The sequence below is a fragment of the Chaetodon auriga genome, chromosome 10, assembly GCF_051107435.1.
Source record: "Chaetodon auriga isolate fChaAug3 chromosome 10, fChaAug3.hap1, whole genome shotgun sequence".
NCBI lineage: Eukaryota > Metazoa > Chordata > Actinopteri > Chaetodontiformes > Chaetodontidae > Chaetodon > Chaetodon auriga.
In genome coordinates, this window is record NC_135083.1 from 12,730,696 (window position 1) to 12,749,119 (window position 18,424).

Genomic DNA, 18,424 nt, shown 5'->3' on the forward strand with positions numbered 1-18,424 from the left:
GCAATTCAAAAAGGAACATTTGATAACTTGTTTATTTATATTTTAATATTATTAAATTCTATATGAAAAACACACAACAGCCTATAAATATTACATGAAAGACAATTTGGTGCCACCCTCTAAAACATCCTCCTTTATAAAGGCTTCAGAAGTTGAAAGTCATGGATTTATGAATGTTAATAAGTCATTTCCAAAATCAGCCATAAGCCATTAAGAGCGTTTGGGTTTCCAGGTTGAGAAAGCGCTGCCAAAAACCAACATGCGCTTTATACGTTCACGATAATGGAATCAACAGGCAGAAACAAATAAACATAAACAGAAAAACAATGTGTATTATATATGTTACTTGTATTTCTAATCAATATAATTAGCATACATTATTGATACTGACTCTTCACTTTTTGGAAAAGATGATCTGGACCACAGCACATTTACTAACAACTTATCTAACATTTCTAAATCGACATCACTACCAGAATTCAGAACTATGTACTAAATTACAACTTAAATTAATTTCTTCTTTACAGTCTACAACAAAGATTTTATTGATCCTGAGTAAATCCTCAAAGAGAACATTCACAAACAGGCAACACCTTCATCGGAGAGACAAGATCAAACAGAACGGAGTAGCAACTACATCACTGCATCATCTGTAATCTCCACTTCAAACTGCACCAGTAGGATCACTGTTTAGGTCCACTGGCCCTGAAGCATAATCCACTGACTCCAATCTGTCCCTCTCTGTGGCCACAGGCTCGTCTCAGATCATGTCCAGTATGATTCAGTATGAGTTATTTAGTCTGCCACCTTGTGTGCTGCTGTGGTTTTCTCCTGGAGAACGTGTTTGTCTTTCATGCTGTGCTTCAGCTCCTCTCTGGTGTTCAACACTGCAGTCTGAAGGGCTGCAATCTCAGCTGACAGCTCTATTACTGTGATATGACAGAAAGGAGAGAAGGAGGATCAGGAAAAGGAGGCTTCATCTTGCACACAGGCATTAAAATATCAATATCACCAGTAAAATTACAATGTTCTTCTCACACAGTGCTTTAAGTTTTATTTCACATTCTCCAATTTAGAGTCAATCTGTGGCAGCAGAACAGTAAGATACCGACCTTTTATCTTTTATCTCTCCATCGATATCTATATCAATATGGCTATTATATACATGCACTTATATATACACTCTATACAAGCTTCCGGTGTGCTGAATATATTCAAGCACTAATGAGAACTTGAGAAAACACATTCAAACAGATGAAACGCAAGCGAATGAAGCAAGCATCTTCACCAATCTGCTAACACATGCTGTGCAGAGTGTAACAAAAGATGCTGCACATGCCGACATTAACACAAAGCTAAACTGAACTAAGTTATAAGACAAAATGTTAGCCTGTTAGCTAACTTAACGCAGGCTTGTGAGGTTAAAACCAGGTGTATGGCTAATATCTGCAACAATATCTGAATCATGTATCAGTTGGCTAAATTTCCAACATCACTGACAAGTGGTCAACTTGTGTGTGTTTCTGTATTTGCTTGTTTTCTGTATTCCCAGCATGTCTTATGCTGAGTATGTAGTTTTGAATTAGTGAAAACATTTCACAATTTGTCCATGTGTTTTGTCCATGTTGTCTTTGCAGCATTTTTTGAAGCGTCCCATACATTTTGCTGAACTGGTGTGCATGTGATTTCTTAAGTTAAAACAACTGGAACTCTCATGAAAAATAAACTGATAATGGTAATATTGAATACACTGTGTACAGTTGTTGAAACACTGTTTTGTATACTGCAGAATGAATGGAAACTTTATCTATCTTAGCAGTATATAGTACTTGCATATCAAATCAAAATGATGACATAGTCTTGGTTATATCCTGAAGTATTCACATATTAAATAAAAGTATGGACTCTTTTGGAAACGTAACATCATACCTTGCCTGAATGACGACTGTGCTTGTTTTAGAGACTGTGGCACCAGAATCCCAAACCACTTCAGAGGATCTTGCTGAGGATTCTGTTCACTTTTCCTGACTGGAGTTACTTCAGGAGCTTTCTCACTACTTGCTTCTTTATTTGCCTCCTTCTCTGTAATATCCTTATTTGGTTTGATTCTTCTCCTGATACCTATGAAAGCACATAATTTAATAAATACAAAATATATTAGTTAATAGTGAATGTAAAAAAACACTCCTTCAGTAACACCAGATGGATGACGGTAGGCTCACCTTCTTCTTGAGGTCCAATATCCTCTATTGACCTCGCATCTTTTCCATCTTCATTACAACACTTTTCTTTGACCCTCTCTGTGCAGAAATCCACCTCACCATTTTCCAGTGTTCTGTAACACATAAATCCAAGTAGTAAAAAAATGTAATTAACAATGGTTTAATCCCAGTGGTCAACAATTTAGCTGGGAGCATTCATCTGTGTGAAACATGTCGAATTCCTCACCGAGCATGAACACAGACCAGTGGCTCTATCTCACTCGCATACTGAAGCGCAGAGACTTGTTTGTTTCCCATAGAATATCGAGCCTTAGACATGGAAAACCATCCCTGTAAGAAACACAAGATGGTAACTTTACATTACACACGTGTCCTAAGGTGGGTGAAGATGATACAGATGAAAAAAGAATAAAGTCTTCAAATGTAAAAAATGAGTGTGATGTGCACATTCACATACATCTGAGGACATACATTTTAAAAACAACTTAAGCATTGCTGATGTTGTTGTTTTGCGGAGAATTCTTCCTGTTTGTAAAGCAAACTTGACATTAGGCCGTAACTGGTTAATTGCCTGGTCTGTAAAATGATAGAAAATAGTGAAAATAACCAATTACAATTTCCCAAGAGGGCAAGCTGACAGTCAAATTTCTTGTTTTTTCAAAAGAACGAAACAAAAATAGTTAGTTTACTTCCATAGAATACAACAAACACGAGCAAATCCTTACGTTTGAGAGGCTAAAACTAGTATTTTTGGGTAGCAAATATTTAATCAATCGCCAAAATTGCAACGTGAGCTCGATTTCAAAATGACAGCATCTCAAAAACGTGTTTGTGCAAAGTTTATACGTTCATAGACACACATAAACAGAAACAAAAGTGTGGTGGTACGCGGTTTTCTGTGCTACCTGCTCTATGAGAGAGTTGAGAGTGGCTCGTTTCTCCTCCAGTAACTCCAGCTGATCCATGAAACGGAGCAGCCTTTCGTCCAGTAACAGAGAAGATTCCTCCAATTCTGATACACCCATGTCGACTTTTTGTAACTTACTAGCTCACGTAGTTTCTCATACGGAGTTTACCGCCGTCGTTTCACCTGGAAATCAGCCGATCAACGTTAAAATACACAGCAATGACCCTTCAAGAGTATATTAGACGTTCACTACTTCCGTGTTGCATCATGTGACTTGATGTCACGTGATTAACGTCATACAGACGCAAAGAATTATATCCATTGCAGTGAAATAACGAAATCGTGAATCAGTAACACAGTGGCGCGCTTTAAGTAATTTCTCAGTATCATCATGGCAGTCGATACTAACAGAACAAGAAGTAGGTCTGTTCCGACCCTAGCGTCACATCACAAACAGTTTATAGTAACTTGTCGTCACTAGTATTTCTAGATATGCCCTGTTCTGACACTGCAAAGCAATGCTCTAGAGCAGGTATCTCCAAACTATTCCACAAAGGGACGAGTGGCTGAAGGTTTTCTTTCCAACCAAGCAGCAGCACACCAGACTTGACTCATTTCATCAGCTGATCTCAGTCTTCAGAGAACTGATTGGTCAGACTTCGTGCTCTTGATCGGTTTGAGGAAAAACCTGCAGCCACACGGCCCTTTGTGGAATAGTTTGGAAATGCCTGCTCTAGAGTTATTCGACTTTGTAAAGTGTGGATATTCAATAAAGTAGAACCAAACACAAAAGAGCAGTTCCCATACCGGGAGTCGAACCCGGGCCGCCTGGGTGAAAACCAGGAATCCTAACCGCTAGACCATATGGGACAAGCTATTTGTTAAGGGACACCTACCGTTCTTATAACTATGCCAACGGTACAGTTGGTTGGTTTCGTGTCACTTCAGTTTCTTCATTCGCTCAGTACTGTCGTACTTGAGATACAGCCATGATGGGTGCCATCTGAAGAACACTTCAATTTAAGTTTAGTACCAAATTTGTCTTAAGGTGAACTTAAGAAATGACATGGTACATGCAGCAGCACAGTAAAAAGTAATCTGAAGATACTTTATGCATCTTGGCTATATTTCTTACCTAGCTAACCTCTAACAATGTTGCAAATTAGCTTAACAGTTAGCTTAGCTAATGTAAAGTTGTCCATGTGTATGTTACAGGACGCCTGTCTGACTTTGGCATTAGCCATTTCATTTATGCAAAAGCGAATTTTAAAGAACGACGATTCACCTGCTCACCGTATTAAAAAGCAACCGCTAGTCGTTTAGCTGATATAGCACATACTGTGACAAGCTGTCGTTTGTTTACAGGGTTTAGTGTATCCCCTCAGCGTTGTTAGGCCACCATCAGGCAGGAATTGTTTATCGACTCCCGTCGTTCATGTGTGTTGGAAAAATAAAGAAGCTGTTCTGATCACCGAAGAAAGTTAGTATCTTTGTCCCGATTATCAACGTCAATGTGTTACTAAAAGTGCCCAGTTAGGCGGACCACACGCATTAAAGTCGGTTGATACGTTACCTTGTTAATAAACTAACCTGTTAACGTTTGAGGTAAGACTGTTAGAAGTTCCGGGGAATCTGTAGTGCGCCACTTGAAACGTTTCCTCACCTAAAGAAGCTGATGGTCTTCACCGAAGAATATCGCCGCGTGAAACCGAGCTAGAGCGTTTCATAAAGCCATCTGTACCTCCTTTCTACATCACTCCCAGTAGCTCGCCGTGATCGTATAGTGGTTAGTACTCTGCGTTGTGGCCGCAGCAACCCCGGTTCGAATCCGGGTCACGGCAGGGATAAATCCCTGACACGGCTTGGGAGTACTTTTGCTTTTCTAGTGCTTTCTAGTTTCTTTTCAAGTGCAAAAAGAAGCATGAATTAATTTACGGAATGAACATCTTAATCAGTGTAGCACACAGCTAATGCAAAGGGTTGATGTTTTCGAGTATTGCTATAATTAAAGTCTGTGGTGGACAAAAAAATGCTTAAATATCAATCAATATACTAATGTATAAATATAAATATAAATAAATACTCTTATAACTACTTAGATACAAAGGAAATAATAAAATTAAGAACTAAATACAGAAATGAACAAAGAATACATTATTAAATACACAAATAAACAAGAGTTGGTGTTTAATCACAAGATAAATACATATCTAAAATCTGTCTTCGTTTTCTTTCACCTACATTTAACATAGGCCTATTTATTTTGTGTGTCTGTGTCTGTATGCCAATGAGGTAGTTATCTTATCCTCAGTGTAATGCAGTTAGTTTTCGTTACTTTTCCTCTTCTGTATGGGTGAGTTGCCTGTGTACTTGCCACGTTACTTGAGGTTTTTTTTTTTTTTTTTTTTTTTTCTAGGCTGTTCAGGCAATTTCAAAGTAAGGTCATATCCTTCATTTATATTTTCAGAAATCTCTTGGGTTTGACTTTCTCTGGTGATCCAATCTGGCGGTCACTCTTTCCTAAACAAACAAACAAAAAAAATCTGACCTGTTTCTCGTTTAACAGATTAATTTGTAAAAGCTGAATGACCGAATGATACAAGGACCTTACATAAAGTGCCGTAATTCACCCTTCACCGAGTGCTGAAACATGTGAAATATGTTAAAACTGTGTTTATTAAAATAGGGGCCGGTCTTTCGAAGTAGGAGACACGTTTTCATTGGTGGTTGTCAACAACAACGACCATGTTCCGAGAGAACACAAAGAGCCAATAAACAGGCCAGGAGATCGCATGTGCTGCTGGCTCAATGCATACGGCCGTCTTATTGGTCTTTGCAATTTCAAGTAACCGCCCCCCGCTGTAGTCAGTTCCGCGTTTGAGTTTATTTGCGCTAATATAGCACTTTCAGTAGTTAGACGGGGTTGACTGTAGTATCTGTTGGATATCAATATTGTTTATTGCGGCTGGATACACATTTTAGTAGGTAAGGACAAAACACACATTTATTATTACTTTGTCAGGTATTGAATTAATTAAATAAGACCTTACCTCTAATAACTGGCTAACGTTTCAAAGTGCAGTGCAATGCAGTGAACTAACATGCATGTTATCTTCAATATCATATTGTTGAAGTCAATCACTTTTAGCCTACTGTGAATGATTTTGAAGAGGTGGTTGTTTTTTCTTTCTTGAAACAGTTGATGGATGCCACATCAGCAACTGGGATTCTTCATCCCTACTGGCCACGGGATCTTTTTATTCCCACCTATGTCGCCAATGACCGATCTATGTCAGAGATTCTGGCCTTCCTGTTTTCTGTGTCTGGGGTGTTTCTGCTTGTCACCTGGCTGATCACCGGCCGGTCAGCAGCCACCGGCAGGCTGGGGACATGGAGGCGCCTGGCTGTGTGCTGGTTTGCCATATGTGGCTTCATCCATGGTGTCATTGAGGCCTGGTTCTCACTGTATTATGATATTATTCCGGGAGACCAGAGCTTTCTGTCACAACTCTGTGAGTACAAGCAGGAAACACGTTAAGAAAAGTGTGATTGTGCTGTCTGGAAGTGCTTTTTTAATTAATATGCTTACATTTCTTCTACAGGGAAGGAATACTCCAAAGGAGACAGTAGATATGTGATGTGAGCAAATCCTTTCACAGAACTATGTTGAATTTAGGCATAAAAAGAAGGAACAAAGCTGTCAATAATTGTATATTTGTTTTCAATCCAGAGCGGATAACTTCACTGTCTGTATGGAGACTGTGACTGCACTGTTATGGGGACCTTTCAGCTTTTGGGCTGTGTTTGCCTTCTTAACTAACAAGCCCTACAGATTTGTTCTCCAACTCATCATTTCATTAGGTAAGAGAGCCCACTGTCACTTCACTTGAAAGCAAGCTCTCAGAATTTAATTGGTTATTTCATATTAACATGATGCCTCATACTAAATTATCTGATTCCAGGTCAGCTGTACGGAGTGGTGCTTTACTTCTTCACAGAGCACAGAGATGGTTATGCTCACAGTGAGTTGGGACACCCAGTCTACTTCTGGTTCTACTTTGTCTTCATGAATGTTTTGTGGATCGTCATCCCACTGGTGCTCATTGTGGACGCATGGAGACAGCTGTCAGCAGCCCAGGCACACACTGACAACACAAAGCCAAACAAGTCGAAGAGGAAGTGACCAGAGGTGGACTCATACTGTCTGAAGGACTGGGATGCAAAAAAAAAAATTTTTTTTTAAATCTTCACATTGAAGCTGAGCATTTCCTGCTACAGCACAGAATATATTTTTTAAATTGTTTATCTTTCGACCAACCTTCACTCTATTCATCTCATAATGCGATGAAACCCACTGAATACAGTAAAGCAGCTGTAACCTAACCTTTGGTATAGTTAATGTACCCAAGTAACATGAAAATTCAGCTTTGAAAGCTAAAGCAGTGCAGTCTTTTCAAACAACACCATTATAACTTCAATTAAAACCCCAAATAAATTACTAAGTAAATAATGGATGTAATAACTACAGTCTTTATATGAATGTTTTACACCGCATTAAATCATTAATTAAATCATCATTGTATCATCATCATCATTTCTATCTGTGTATATATACACATACATATACGTGTACGTATATATCAATGGATATTATTGTAGATAGATCTCGCGAATTATGTCACGCCGAAATAGCTCAGTTGGGAGAGCGTTAGACTGAAGATCTAAAGGTCCCTGGTTCGATCCCGGGTTTCGGCATTTTGATGTAACACGACTCAACCGACGTATCCGTGTGGCCACACCAGTGACTAGCTGTCCAAGTCTGACACCTTGTGGTCGAATACAAGAGCTACAACATATGTGTTTCTTCACCTTCATTCTTGTATCGCACAGATACAATACAATCATATTCTCATGCGCTCCTCACTGCTAGATGAGTCCACTAATTGCTCCAGAATAAGTTTTGACATATGGTCTTTACTTTTGCATTCGGGAATCTCACACACAAGCAGCACAGAGTTGGGAGAAAACCGTGTGTTCACTGATTAATAGCTTTACTTTTGAGCTGTGGCAGTGACGAGATGCACTAATGGTGAAACATGAGAAGAAACATACCATTTTACAGAGAACATGTGATAAACTGATGATACTGAACCTTCAGCTGAACATTTTGCTGAGTCTAAGTCCCAACTGTGTGTTTGTCTCTTTCTCTCTACTTGCTATGTTTTTAAGTGCCTTCAACGCAGCAGCCGATTCTGGCTGTATCTCCAGCAGTTTCCTAAATGCCTGCTTGGCCTCCTCCAGCTCATTCACCATCTGGCAAGCTTGGCCCAACCGGTACCAGGCTTTAGCCCCACCAGGTTCCAGCTGAGTAGCTTTAGCTGCACTGGCCTTAGCCTGCTCTGGTTGGTTCAGTTTGAGCTGGCACAAGGATAGGTTTGAGTGGAGCTCTGCTTTAGTGGTTTTGAATTCAGTAGCTGAAGGCAGGTGCTGCGTTTTATTAGCAGTGTTTATGTCTCTCTGCTCCTCCACATCTTGCTCTTGTCCCTTGTTCTTCACCTCTTTAATGTGGCCATAGAGAGTGATGAGAAGCTTGAGGGCCCGACTGTAGCTGTCTGCTGCTCCCCACACATCCCCACTCCTGAATCTCCCTCCACCCCTCTCTTTGTGCAACTTCACCCACTCCCACTTTTCACCCGGACACATCTCCCAGGATTCCTTGCCTGGTGTGAAAGCTTTGAGTTCAACTGTTGCACACAAAGGCAGGTTTTCCTCAGCTGAATGGGGAAGAGGAACATCTGGTCCAATTCCCACGGGAGAAATCTGAATCTGTGAAGCAAAGCATGACGATCAGACTGGCTGTTTACTCACATGTGCTTGAAACAAAAAGTAAAGACTAAAAGAAAATATTATGTGTTACTAATAAGTCTGCAATGCATATTCAACAATTTTGGCTTTATTTTTTATTCTTCACACATGTAAAACAAAAAAAAAAAACATTATTGATTTTACCAGTTTTTACTTAAAATTTTGAAGAAAAAAGTCCACTTTTCACTCTTACCTCACACTTCTCTCCTGCTCTCATCCCCTCCACACATGCCTCTGTGATGTCGCACTGACCCTCCCCTAGCCTCAGTGTTGTCCAGTCACCCAGTGGGACCTGCAGCACAGTGTCCTGACATCTTGGGAAGGCTGTGGCCACATCCTCTGCAACCTCAGTGACTGACTGGTCTGGCTGAACGGACAGTTTCTCATTTCCCTTTTCAGATACTAAACTCTCTGCCTCATTCAAGTCACCTTTGAGTCGCACTCGGACTTGACACAGTGAACCCAATCTTGGACGGTAACTGGATGAACATGCTAGAAGAAACAAAAAAGTTATCACATGAGTTAGATATCCAGATACTTAATACATTTCTATGAAAAATATGGACTGAATATGGATCATTTATACTGAGGAAGAAGGTAATAGAAAAGCATCATACCAGCATCATCTCCAGTGTTACACACAGTCTGTGGACTCCCCTGGCCTGTTCGCTTTTGCTGGACTTTCCAGAGGCCTCTGGGACACACTGACACCCAGGACATGACATCAACGCCATCATGATCACCATTACTATGTAGTGTTTCTAAAGTGTGATCCATCCACCCATCCCTGGGTTAAAAAAAATACATAAAGATAAGATGATCATAACTTCATAACATCGTAACATCTGATTACAGAGAAATGTTTGTTTCTCGGTAGGGCAGTTCTTATTGCAGTTAACGTTAGGCTAAAATGCTAACAGCTTCATATGTTAATACGTACAATGAGGGACTAGCTAACTTAAGGCAGCTAGCAGCATCAACAACATGTAGCCATTGTTACATTGACAAGCAAAGCCTTATTTCATATGAATTTTCCGACAACGTTAAGTACAGTAAACAATGTGTGGGGTCGTCACTGCAACAGATATGTAGCGTTAAAATATTATCCGTATACGTTATTTTACCAAGTGCATTAGCGTACCTAATGATAGCCTGACAACACAGCGGTGAAAAATAAACAAAACAGCATTAGACATCATCAGATAGCTATGGCGGCAATCCAAAACAACTGAATGTCATTCTTCTAAATAACCTGATATGTTGCTAAATGCTATTTCTTACCTCATACACAAGTCTGACATTAAGTATTAGCGAGCTATCCCTTCAACCAGGTACCTGTAGACTGTAAACAAACGCTAGCTGCTTCCGGAGAGGGACAGGTACTGCTTCTTTTTCTTCTTCTTCTTCTCCTCCTCCTCCCATGGCCCTCCTCCTTCTTCTTCTCCTTCTTTGTGTACAATGGCGGGTGCGAAGCCAGCTTGTAGGCGCATTACTGCCACCCACTGTACCAGAGAGTGAACTGACATCATTTAATGCTGGTTATATTTCTTTTCTTTGTGTATTTTCCTGCCAACATTGTATGTATGAATAAAATAGCCAAAGCCACAGATATATCACCCCCTCCAGTACTGCTCTTGTCTTCCAGCAGGTGAAGACAAAGACAGAGACGACACTGTGTTATTGGTTGTGAAGTAATAAGTTGTGAAGATGATTTCTGCCCCAGAAATCAACTCCGGGTATATACACAGTATATTATGTTAATATGTCATATTGCTTTCTTAGATGTACCACATCATATGTCTGTATTAATACAGATGAACACTTAGTATAATTACTGAATCATATTATGTACTATTTTGGTGTACACTGTTGGAGTAGCTGGTATCATATTACTTTTACATTTACTTTACTTTCCTGATACTAATCACATCACTATTTGACTTTGCTTGAGGCAGTCAAGCACTATTAGCTGCCTTGTAATTTTGAGTTTAACTGCTCTTGTGAACTTTCTATATTTATTTCCATTCTTTGTTTTATTTTATATACTTCTTATTATTAATTTAAACATTTTCTCAATTTATCTGCACTTATTTCTGTCCTTGTGCTGCTGCAGCACCTGAATTTACTCTCTGGGGATCAATAAAGGCTTATCTTATCCTACATACATTTTCTGTAAAATGATCTTCGCACTCATTCAACACAGTCGACATCCTCAAGATGATTAGGTTGTTTTTATTGATGCTTGATGAATTATGGACCAAAGCTGTTGTGCAGGCTTGTCAAATCAAGGAATCAAGTGAACAGTATACCACCAAATATACAGTATTTAATCTGTTATATGACAACACAGGATTTAGAAAATGGTTTTGTACCTTGCTACATCTTTACTGTAAAACACATCACATATGCAAGCACACTCACAGTTCACACCTCTGTCTGTGTATTGACCTTTGACTTGTCCCACTCGTGTTTAAGGCCTGTGTGTTAATCTGTCCTGTCAGTATGACTTAGGGCTCTATCTTTTAAGCACTAGAAACCATTAGGTCTATCAGAGGAACACCACACTGGGCGACCAAGGTGTGTGTGTGTGTGTGTGTGTGTGTGTGTGTGTGTGTGTGTGTGTGTCACAGAAAGAGAAACAGAGACAGAAAGGAAGGTCATCTGAGATGTAATCTGTCCTCTTATATGGGGCCTGTTTGACCCTTGATGAGTAAGAGATGAGGTAGTAAAATTGCTAATGTTATTGCATGACTGCATCAGGAGAACTTTAGTGCTTTAGTATGAGGTATAGAGCAGTGGATCTCATGGAGGGCATCTAAGAGTTCATGACAAGGTTCAAGAAACAATGAATTAAAGCAATAATTGTTCTTCCTCACAATGAAAACTACCATGATGAAAACCTCATCAGGAAAAACTATATGTACATATGTGCTTGTAAGAGGGCTGACAGAAAGTTAGCGGTTGTGCTCCACAGCTATGGGCGGACATGTGAGCTGATAAGTTACACTGCAGTACAGAAATGATACACTAGGTTGAGATAATCTATATTTAAAGGATGTCCTTGTGATGTTGACAAAAAAGGGAATTTTATGAGTTAAAAATTCATATAATATTTGTGAAGTAATAATACATATACATATACGCCCTTTAAAGACAAAATTGTATGTCCTGCTATGCTGTTGTACGTCAGTAGGTGACAGCATTTAACAGTGATCTAAAGTTGCCACTCTGGCTCATAAAGCGAACTGTTGCTGAAAAGGAACAACATGCTGCACGCACTCTCTACTGATTACTACTTTTTCCAGGACAGCGGGGTTGTACTCTCAAAAACAATAGGAAAAAGACGTGGTAATGCTCGCTCAGAGGAGAATTGTGCTTTATGGTCATAGCTTGCTAAATGACATTAAATTCAGATGGTAAAGTGTGCAAAGGTGCTGTCTATGTGCTGGGTTTTTACCTGGCAGGGTGTTATCTTGCAACAGCATTGAGGTGTCCCTTGTCACCATCACCATCATTGACATTGAGGTCATCTTAAGGTAAAGACAGGCTCTTTGTACAGACACCACCGAGAACAAGCAGGTGAAGAAGAAGAAGAGAGCTGCAGCTGCAAACAGCCTGAAATGTGAAGAGATACGACATGCAGTCCTCCATACAGAGCAAATGAGCTGCAGTCGCTCACATGAATAAACAGGTGCACAGGGATGGTAAAAACAGGATCCACATACTAAATCTCAGTGGGCACAGGGTTGGACCAGTAACTGTGTGATGGTAATCATACTCTCACTGCTGTAGACTGTATATATGTCTGCATTACAGGCCTCCCAAACGTACTGTGCACAAATGTACTCAGCTAGAGCCAAATATGGACACAAAGAAAAGGATAAAAGAGTCAGTCAATTCAGGATATACTACAGAAGATGTGTATATAGGAAAAGAAAATGCTTGTGTCTCAACTGCAAGACATGCTAGGTATCAAATTTGTTATAGTTGATTTAAAGGCAGAAATTACTTGTCACATTTCTTGAATTCCCTCTCTTTTCAATCATATTCCTTAGAGCTTTCAAATACTTTTGACCCATTATGCATTTATGAGTACAAAGGCAAGTAAAGTGTGTGTCTGTGTGCATCTCACAATCGTCCCTCTTGTCTCAGCCTCCCTATTCTGTCCCGCCATTTTGTTCTTTAACTCTCTGTCTTTCCCTCTTTCTCACACACAAACCAGAACTCTCACTTCTTCAATCCTTCTCCATGTGTTACCAATATCATCTCTTTCTCCTCTGTTTCTCCTGTCGACCATCTCCCTTCAACCCCCTCACCTTCCTCTTGGCTCCCTCAGACTTCCCAGCTGGCCTCTTGTGAAACATCCCAGTGGGTAAGTTCAGAAGCATGTATCCCAGGGCTCGTGGGCCGCTCGATGTTCGCCAGAAGGGCGTTGCAACCTGCCAGAGTTGGGTCCAGGGAACAGCTGCAACCTCAGTAGCCAGGGCTTGGAGGGTTGGTACGACCTCTGCTTCCCTCTCTGAGGGGTTCAACATGCGTCATTCAGGGAAAAGGTGGAGTAAGACAGGTGAACAGAGTGGAGAAATGTGCCAGATAGAAGAAGAGGAGATAAAAGATGAGAACAAAGGAAACAATGTTGGACAAATAGATAGATAGATAGATAGATAGATAGATAGATAGATAGATAGATAGATAGATAGATAGATAGATAGATAGATAGGTGTGGATTTGGGTGGAAACTTTTCCCATGGGGATAAAGATGGACTGACCACCAGCAGGATCACACAGCGGAACTAACTGAGAATGTCAATCCCACCACAGAGACTATCAACACAGTTTACTGGCTGAGAGACAGAAGGTGATAAACCGATAGAATTCCCTTTAATCTATGATGTGGTAGCCATCTTCTTGATAGTCACAGACAGCAGGCTACTTCGAAGACAAACTTATTCCCCCACCAAAAACTCTAAACACTGCGCTTGTCTAACATTCAGTCTGTGTTTGTGTTTGTTTTTTCCTCATGAAAGCGGCGGCCAGCGCGCCTGTAATCCCTCCATCACACATTCCCTAACACTCTCAGACAGTAACACACACACACACACACACACACACACACACACACACACACACACACACACACACACACACACACACAACCTCCACGACCCTGGCCGGCCAGAGGCTAACTCGTAAACAGATCGGGCCACACGACGGGGTGTTTATCCCTCACAGCGAGAGGGACCGCTGCACATAATGTGGTCCGTGCATGTATGTGTGAGTGCGTCGAGCACTTCAACTGCAGCTAGTTTTACTCCCTCTGGGCTGTTTGTTGTTTATAGTGACAGACACTGACAACAGGCTCAGACTTCACTATGTAAACTCAGTGTGACGGCAGGAGCTTTATTCTAAGTGGTTCCCACACTCAGCATTAGTAGATTAGACAAACTATATGGATTTAAGGATCAACATACCTCATTAAGACTCCTGCATCAGACTGTCTTCAAAAATGTAATGTCAAATATAACCCTCACTCTTTGGCTCAATCCAAACCCGCAAACAACAGCAGTGCGATTTTGACAAAAAAAACCCACCATAATCATAGACATCTGAGACCATTTCTTATTGTATTGTGAGGTCCTTGGGTGAATGCTGTACTGTAGCAATGAGCTGCTGGCCCAGAGGAGTTTCATTTATTGAGGTTTCCAGGTCAAGTGGGGATCAAGGCTGATCCTGAGGCTGATTAGAGCCACTGAAACGATAAGGTCAAGAGAGACAGATCTAAGGAGGCTGAAAGGTATCACTCTATAATATATATTATCTATTGCTGTCATACGAGTATTGCATTACAACCGATCAATAAAAAAACAAAGCCTCTCTTGGTGTACTGCCTTGTAATTCAGACTGATTGCCAGCGGAGTTGCACAAGCAGTGAAGTATGACTTTTCTCTTCCATTAGCAGTGATGGAGCAGAGTCTGCCAGGTCAGGGCTATTCATCTACATTATAATGTCATGATGAGATTACTTCAACTGCAAGGGAAGAAAAAGGCTCCCAGTTCAACTCCCAGGGTAACAACACATCACAGTATTGCATCCTTATGTGGCAGATGCAGTGTTACATGCACATCATTGTAAGCAATGCTCTCCTGAAACTGTTAAGCCCAAAGTTAACTGTGCAATGTGCGTCGACTGCTATTAAAAACTATATGACTGATGCGTTTTTCCTTGAGTGGGAACAGAAATGATGTTTCAACACTTCCCACAGCTCACACATCACAGCTCAAGCTACCGTGAATAACACTTCTAACCTCTTTGATGGTTTTCTGGATGAACACAGGAGCACCTTCGGCAACAGAAAGACACCACCAAGGTGAAACTTCTGGACACTGACAGGGATTATTAATATGCACAACTGCCATATGTCTGAAACTCAGTTCACTGTTAACTGCTGTTCCTGCTGTTTCAATGACCTCTACCACTCGCAGTGTGTTGCACCTTTTAATACTGTTCTTGCTGTTTCATTTTGTCATTTTTCTTTTCTATTCAATCTTTATGTTTTTTAAATAGTAACAAAGCAACAAAAGACTGGGAAAGTTGTGGATTGCTCCAAAAACACCTGTTTGGATCATTCCACAGGTAAACAGGTTCATTGGTAACAGGTGATAGTAACATGACTGGGTTTGAAAGGGGCATCCTGGAAAGGCTCAGTCATTCACAAGCCAGGATGGAGAGAGGTTCACCACTTTGTGAACACATGATTGTATAAAGGATATTACTACATGGGCTCAGGAACACTTTGTTAAACTGTTGTCAGCAAACACTGTTTGCTTGCAAATGACTGAATTCTGTTATTTATTTTTTGAATGCGAATGAGTAAAACTTAAAAAAACAAGAAAAATTGTGATCCATGCCTGTGTGTGTCTCATGTGTGTCACCAATTGAGTGTTAAATTTGTATCAAGGCATCTCACATTAACTCATAACATTACAAGAGATTTTGTTTAACTTCTGATGCTTTTTGAGACAAAGAAAACAGACTCTCTCCCCCTCCCCTATTTGAAATGATTAAATCTGCTGTGTGCCACTATTTTGCCATTACTGAACACATTTAAAACACAACAAGCTAATGTGTGTGCACCCACCAGCAATATAAGGAATCTGGCATTAAGTAAAGGTAAATTTGTTTTATCTGGAGCATAAACAGAGTTAACTCCATTATGTTGTTCCTCTGGGGGCCAGTTATACAGTCAGACCTGTGCAGGCTGAATAGGAACCCACTGAGGGGAGGAGATGGCTATCAGGACCCACAGGGCAGATGGGGGGACCGTTTTTATCGATGCACACGCTGTAATGGGGTCTTCCTGTGAGGGGGCCGGAGGAGTTTTTTTTTTTTTTTTTTTTTTTGACAGAGCTTTCATGTGTTCTTGTTGTGGTGTGTGTGTATTGTGTGATCAGACAAAGTCACTGTGGGCCATTAGGCCTCCGCACGCATGCATACTAGCACACATCTGGATATGCTTCTCCACAAACAGTCATACCTACATACAGTCTGGCGGTCCATGTGACCTTTCCGTACCATCTACGCACTTTTAAGTAAAGTCAGTTAGACCTCTCAGCTCAACCAGTGAGTGACCGCCACATGTATACACACACACACACACACACACACACACACACACACACACACACAGTTGTTATCACTTTTGGGGACATTACATAGACTTACCTGGGGACATCCACGGCACTTATCCAAACCATTACCCAAGCAACAACGTCTGGGGCTAAAACCTGCAGTTCCCTAAATGGACACTTGAGGCTGGCTCCAAAAGAGTCAATTTCCGTAAACTGTTATATTAAAAATCCTGACTTTACAGCAGAATTAAAGTTTTGGTCTCTATAGTTAATTTCCCTGTTCATGACAAGTCAAAGAGGGGTGAATTTTTATATAAATCACTGGTTTAATCTACTTCTAAGGCTTAAAGTTATGCATAATTATAGACATGGCTGCTTTGAGGGACAGCTGGCAGCAAGGTGTCAGCAAACAGGCTTCATTCAGCCTGTCTCAGGTTCACCTACACTCCACCTCTTTGCCAATTTTTTGATTAGCTGGGAACTTGGCAGAGTCAAGAACCGTCAAGATGGGTGTCATCACGGAGACTTCATTCATGTCTTATACAGTCTTTGCCATGACTATAACCACTACTTGCCTAACCCTAACCCATCCCTGACCTTAACCCAAGTCTTCACCCTGAAAGGTAATAATTAAGTTATAGGCACTTGCATAGGAAGGCAAGTCAACACAATGCGACTCTGTAAACAGATTTATGTCTCCACAACATGAGTTGTACATGTACAAACACACACACACACGCCACCGGCTCATGTCATGTCACACTGCTCGAACGCCATCATGTCCACGACTTCCTACAAGTGATAAATTTATGTGGCCACTCCTGTCATATATCTGCAGATCAGAAGATTTGAGCAAGTCATCTTTTTAGAGCTGATCTACTGTCAGAGTAAACAGCAGAGGCGCCATCCATCTCAACACAGCCTTTAACTGGGTTTGATGTTAAAGCTTGGATGACATATCCATAAAGATTTTACAGCTGTGTTTAGGAGAGACCTTGTCTGTTAGGCCTGGAGGCTTAACTTAGCAATGTATCAGCTGCTCAGAGTTAACTCTGCCCAGGTGAGGCACACCCTCTCGCATCCCTTCTTAAAAGCGGGTTACTTCATCAGGGGTTGAGAGCGAGCAGCAGAGGCAGAGATTGGGAGAAAGAGCGAAAGATAGGCTGAGTTGGCCCGTGAAAAGAAACAAACGTCAGCATTCAGAAATCACCTGCCCGACTGTGATTTACACAGGAGTTAGGTTTGGATCAGGGTCTGAGGTCTGCGGAGGGGGCGGGGGGCTCTAATTCAGACCAGTCTCCAGTCAAAGTAACAGTTAGCAGCTCCGCGGTCTGTTAGCTGTCATGTGTGTCTGTCAGTTACACTTTGCGGTTTCACGCAGTGTTCTCAACAAGCTGTCTGTGGTGGGACAAGCTGCGTCAATCAGATAAGGGCTGTATTTGTGTGGAGGTATGCTGCCCACTCGCCAATGGCTCGAGGACACAGCATACCAGGTTTGGAAAGACAAGAAGGATGCTGGCTTTTATTGTGTAATATGGATATTGGCTCACTAATGTTGCCAAACACAATATGATGAAGGAGCTATTAAGAAGCAAAGCCTCAAAAATGTTTTATGCGCACATTTTATTAATTTACACAGTTATTAAAGATTACTTGTGAAGCCTGATGTCGGTATCCCAGAGTTTCCCTCTCACTGAGTACAAGCGGTTGTCTGTGCGGTTGGTGGACTGCCCTTCTTTTATTCACATGATAACTCAGGGTTGAATATGATTGTCCTCCTGAGGTGTCCTATTTGTGGGTC

General features: G+C 40.9%; 3 protein-coding genes and 3 non-coding genes across 8 annotated transcripts; 3 read left to right on the forward strand and 3 right to left on the reverse strand.

Moving 5' to 3' along the window:
- Window positions 1-4: 4 nt before the first annotated feature.
- vma22 (vacuolar ATPase assembly factor VMA22) lies at window positions 5-4,771 on the reverse strand. Its single transcript, XM_076740105.1, has 6 exons — window positions 4,720-4,771; window positions 3,128-3,312; window positions 2,449-2,552; window positions 2,223-2,335; window positions 1,930-2,121; window positions 5-929 (listed from the first exon to the last, which is right to left on the reverse strand). The coding sequence occupies exons 2-6, from the start codon at window positions 3,245-3,247 to the stop codon at window positions 796-798; spliced, it is 663 nt and encodes a 220-aa protein (XP_076596220.1). The 5' UTR covers window positions 3,248-3,312; window positions 4,720-4,771; the 3' UTR covers window positions 5-795.
- Window positions 3,928-3,999, reverse strand: trnae-uuc (transfer RNA glutamic acid (anticodon UUC)). The gene has a single exon. It is a non-coding gene; the product is annotated as a tRNA-Glu (tRNA).
- A 127-nt stretch (window positions 4,772-4,898) lies between the features above and the next one.
- trnah-gug (transfer RNA histidin (anticodon GUG)) lies at window positions 4,899-4,970 on the forward strand. The gene has a single exon. It is a non-coding gene; the product is annotated as a tRNA-His (tRNA).
- Window positions 4,971-5,972: 1,002 nt separating this feature from the next.
- ebp (EBP cholestenol delta-isomerase) lies at window positions 5,973-7,705 on the forward strand. 2 transcript variants are annotated; one of them, XM_076742092.1, is made up of 5 exons: window positions 5,973-6,114; window positions 6,329-6,641; window positions 6,732-6,768; window positions 6,860-6,990; window positions 7,092-7,705. In XM_076742092.1, the coding sequence occupies exons 2-5, from the start codon at window positions 6,332-6,334 to the stop codon at window positions 7,310-7,312; spliced, it is 699 nt and encodes a 232-aa protein (XP_076598207.1). In that variant the 5' UTR covers window positions 5,973-6,114; window positions 6,329-6,331; the 3' UTR covers window positions 7,313-7,705. The 2 variants fall into 2 exon arrangements, with proteins under 2 accessions (XP_076598207.1, XP_076598208.1); XM_076742093.1 differs by having other exon boundaries at window positions 6,049-6,110; window positions 7,092-7,633.
- A 106-nt stretch (window positions 7,706-7,811) lies between these two features.
- trnaf-gaa (transfer RNA phenylalanine (anticodon GAA)) lies at window positions 7,812-7,884 on the forward strand. The gene has a single exon. It is a non-coding gene; the product is annotated as a tRNA-Phe (tRNA).
- Window positions 7,885-8,083: 199 nt separating this feature from the next.
- fkbpl (FKBP prolyl isomerase like) lies at window positions 8,084-10,454 on the reverse strand. Of its 2 annotated transcripts, none has more exons than XM_076742090.1 (4): window positions 10,276-10,454; window positions 9,612-9,781; window positions 9,188-9,486; window positions 8,084-8,955 (listed from the first exon to the last, which is right to left on the reverse strand). In XM_076742090.1, the coding sequence occupies exons 1-4, from the start codon at window positions 10,293-10,295 to the stop codon at window positions 8,284-8,286; spliced, it is 1,161 nt and encodes a 386-aa protein (XP_076598205.1). In that variant the 5' UTR covers window positions 10,296-10,454; the 3' UTR covers window positions 8,084-8,283. The 2 variants fall into 2 exon arrangements, with proteins under 2 accessions (XP_076598205.1, XP_076598206.1); XM_076742091.1 differs by having other exon boundaries at window positions 10,330-10,413.
- Between the last annotated feature and the right edge of the window lie 7,970 nt (window positions 10,455-18,424).

What these genes read in the sequence shown, in the direction of transcription:
- vma22 (XM_076740105.1), bottom strand. Translation starts at nt 3,247, where the DNA reads ATGGGTGTATCAGAATTGGAGGAATCTTCTCTGTTACTGGACGAAAGG. An exon ending in TCAACTCTCTCATAGAGCAG is followed by an intron (nt 2,553 to 3,127) that starts GTAGCACAGAAA and finishes TGTTTCTTACAG; the next exon opens with GGATGGTTTTCCATGTCTAA. An exon ending in ACAGTCGTCATTCAGGCAAG is followed by an intron (nt 930 to 1,929) that starts GTATGATGTTAC and finishes GTCATATCACAG; the next exon opens with TAATAGAGCTGTCAGCTGAG.
- ebp (XM_076742092.1), top strand. Translation starts at nt 6,332, where the DNA reads ATGGATGCCACATCAGCAACTGGGATTCTTCATCCCTACTGGCCACGG. An exon ending in GGAGACAGTAGATATGTGAT is followed by an intron (nt 6,769 to 6,859) that starts GTGAGCAAATCC and finishes TTTTCAATCCAG; the next exon opens with AGCGGATAACTTCACTGTCT. An exon ending in CCAACTCATCATTTCATTAG is followed by an intron (nt 6,991 to 7,091) that starts GTAAGAGAGCCC and finishes ATCTGATTCCAG; the next exon opens with GTCAGCTGTACGGAGTGGTG.
- fkbpl (XM_076742090.1), bottom strand. Translation starts at nt 10,295, where the DNA reads ATGTCAGACTTGTGTATGAG. An exon ending in ATGTCAGACTTGTGTATGAG is followed by an intron (nt 9,782 to 10,275) that starts GTAAGAAATAGC and finishes TTTTTAACCCAG; the next exon opens with GGATGGGTGGATGGATCACA. An exon ending in TAACACTGGAGATGATGCTG is followed by an intron (nt 9,487 to 9,611) that starts GTATGATGCTTT and finishes TGTTTCTTCTAG; the next exon opens with CATGTTCATCCAGTTACCGT.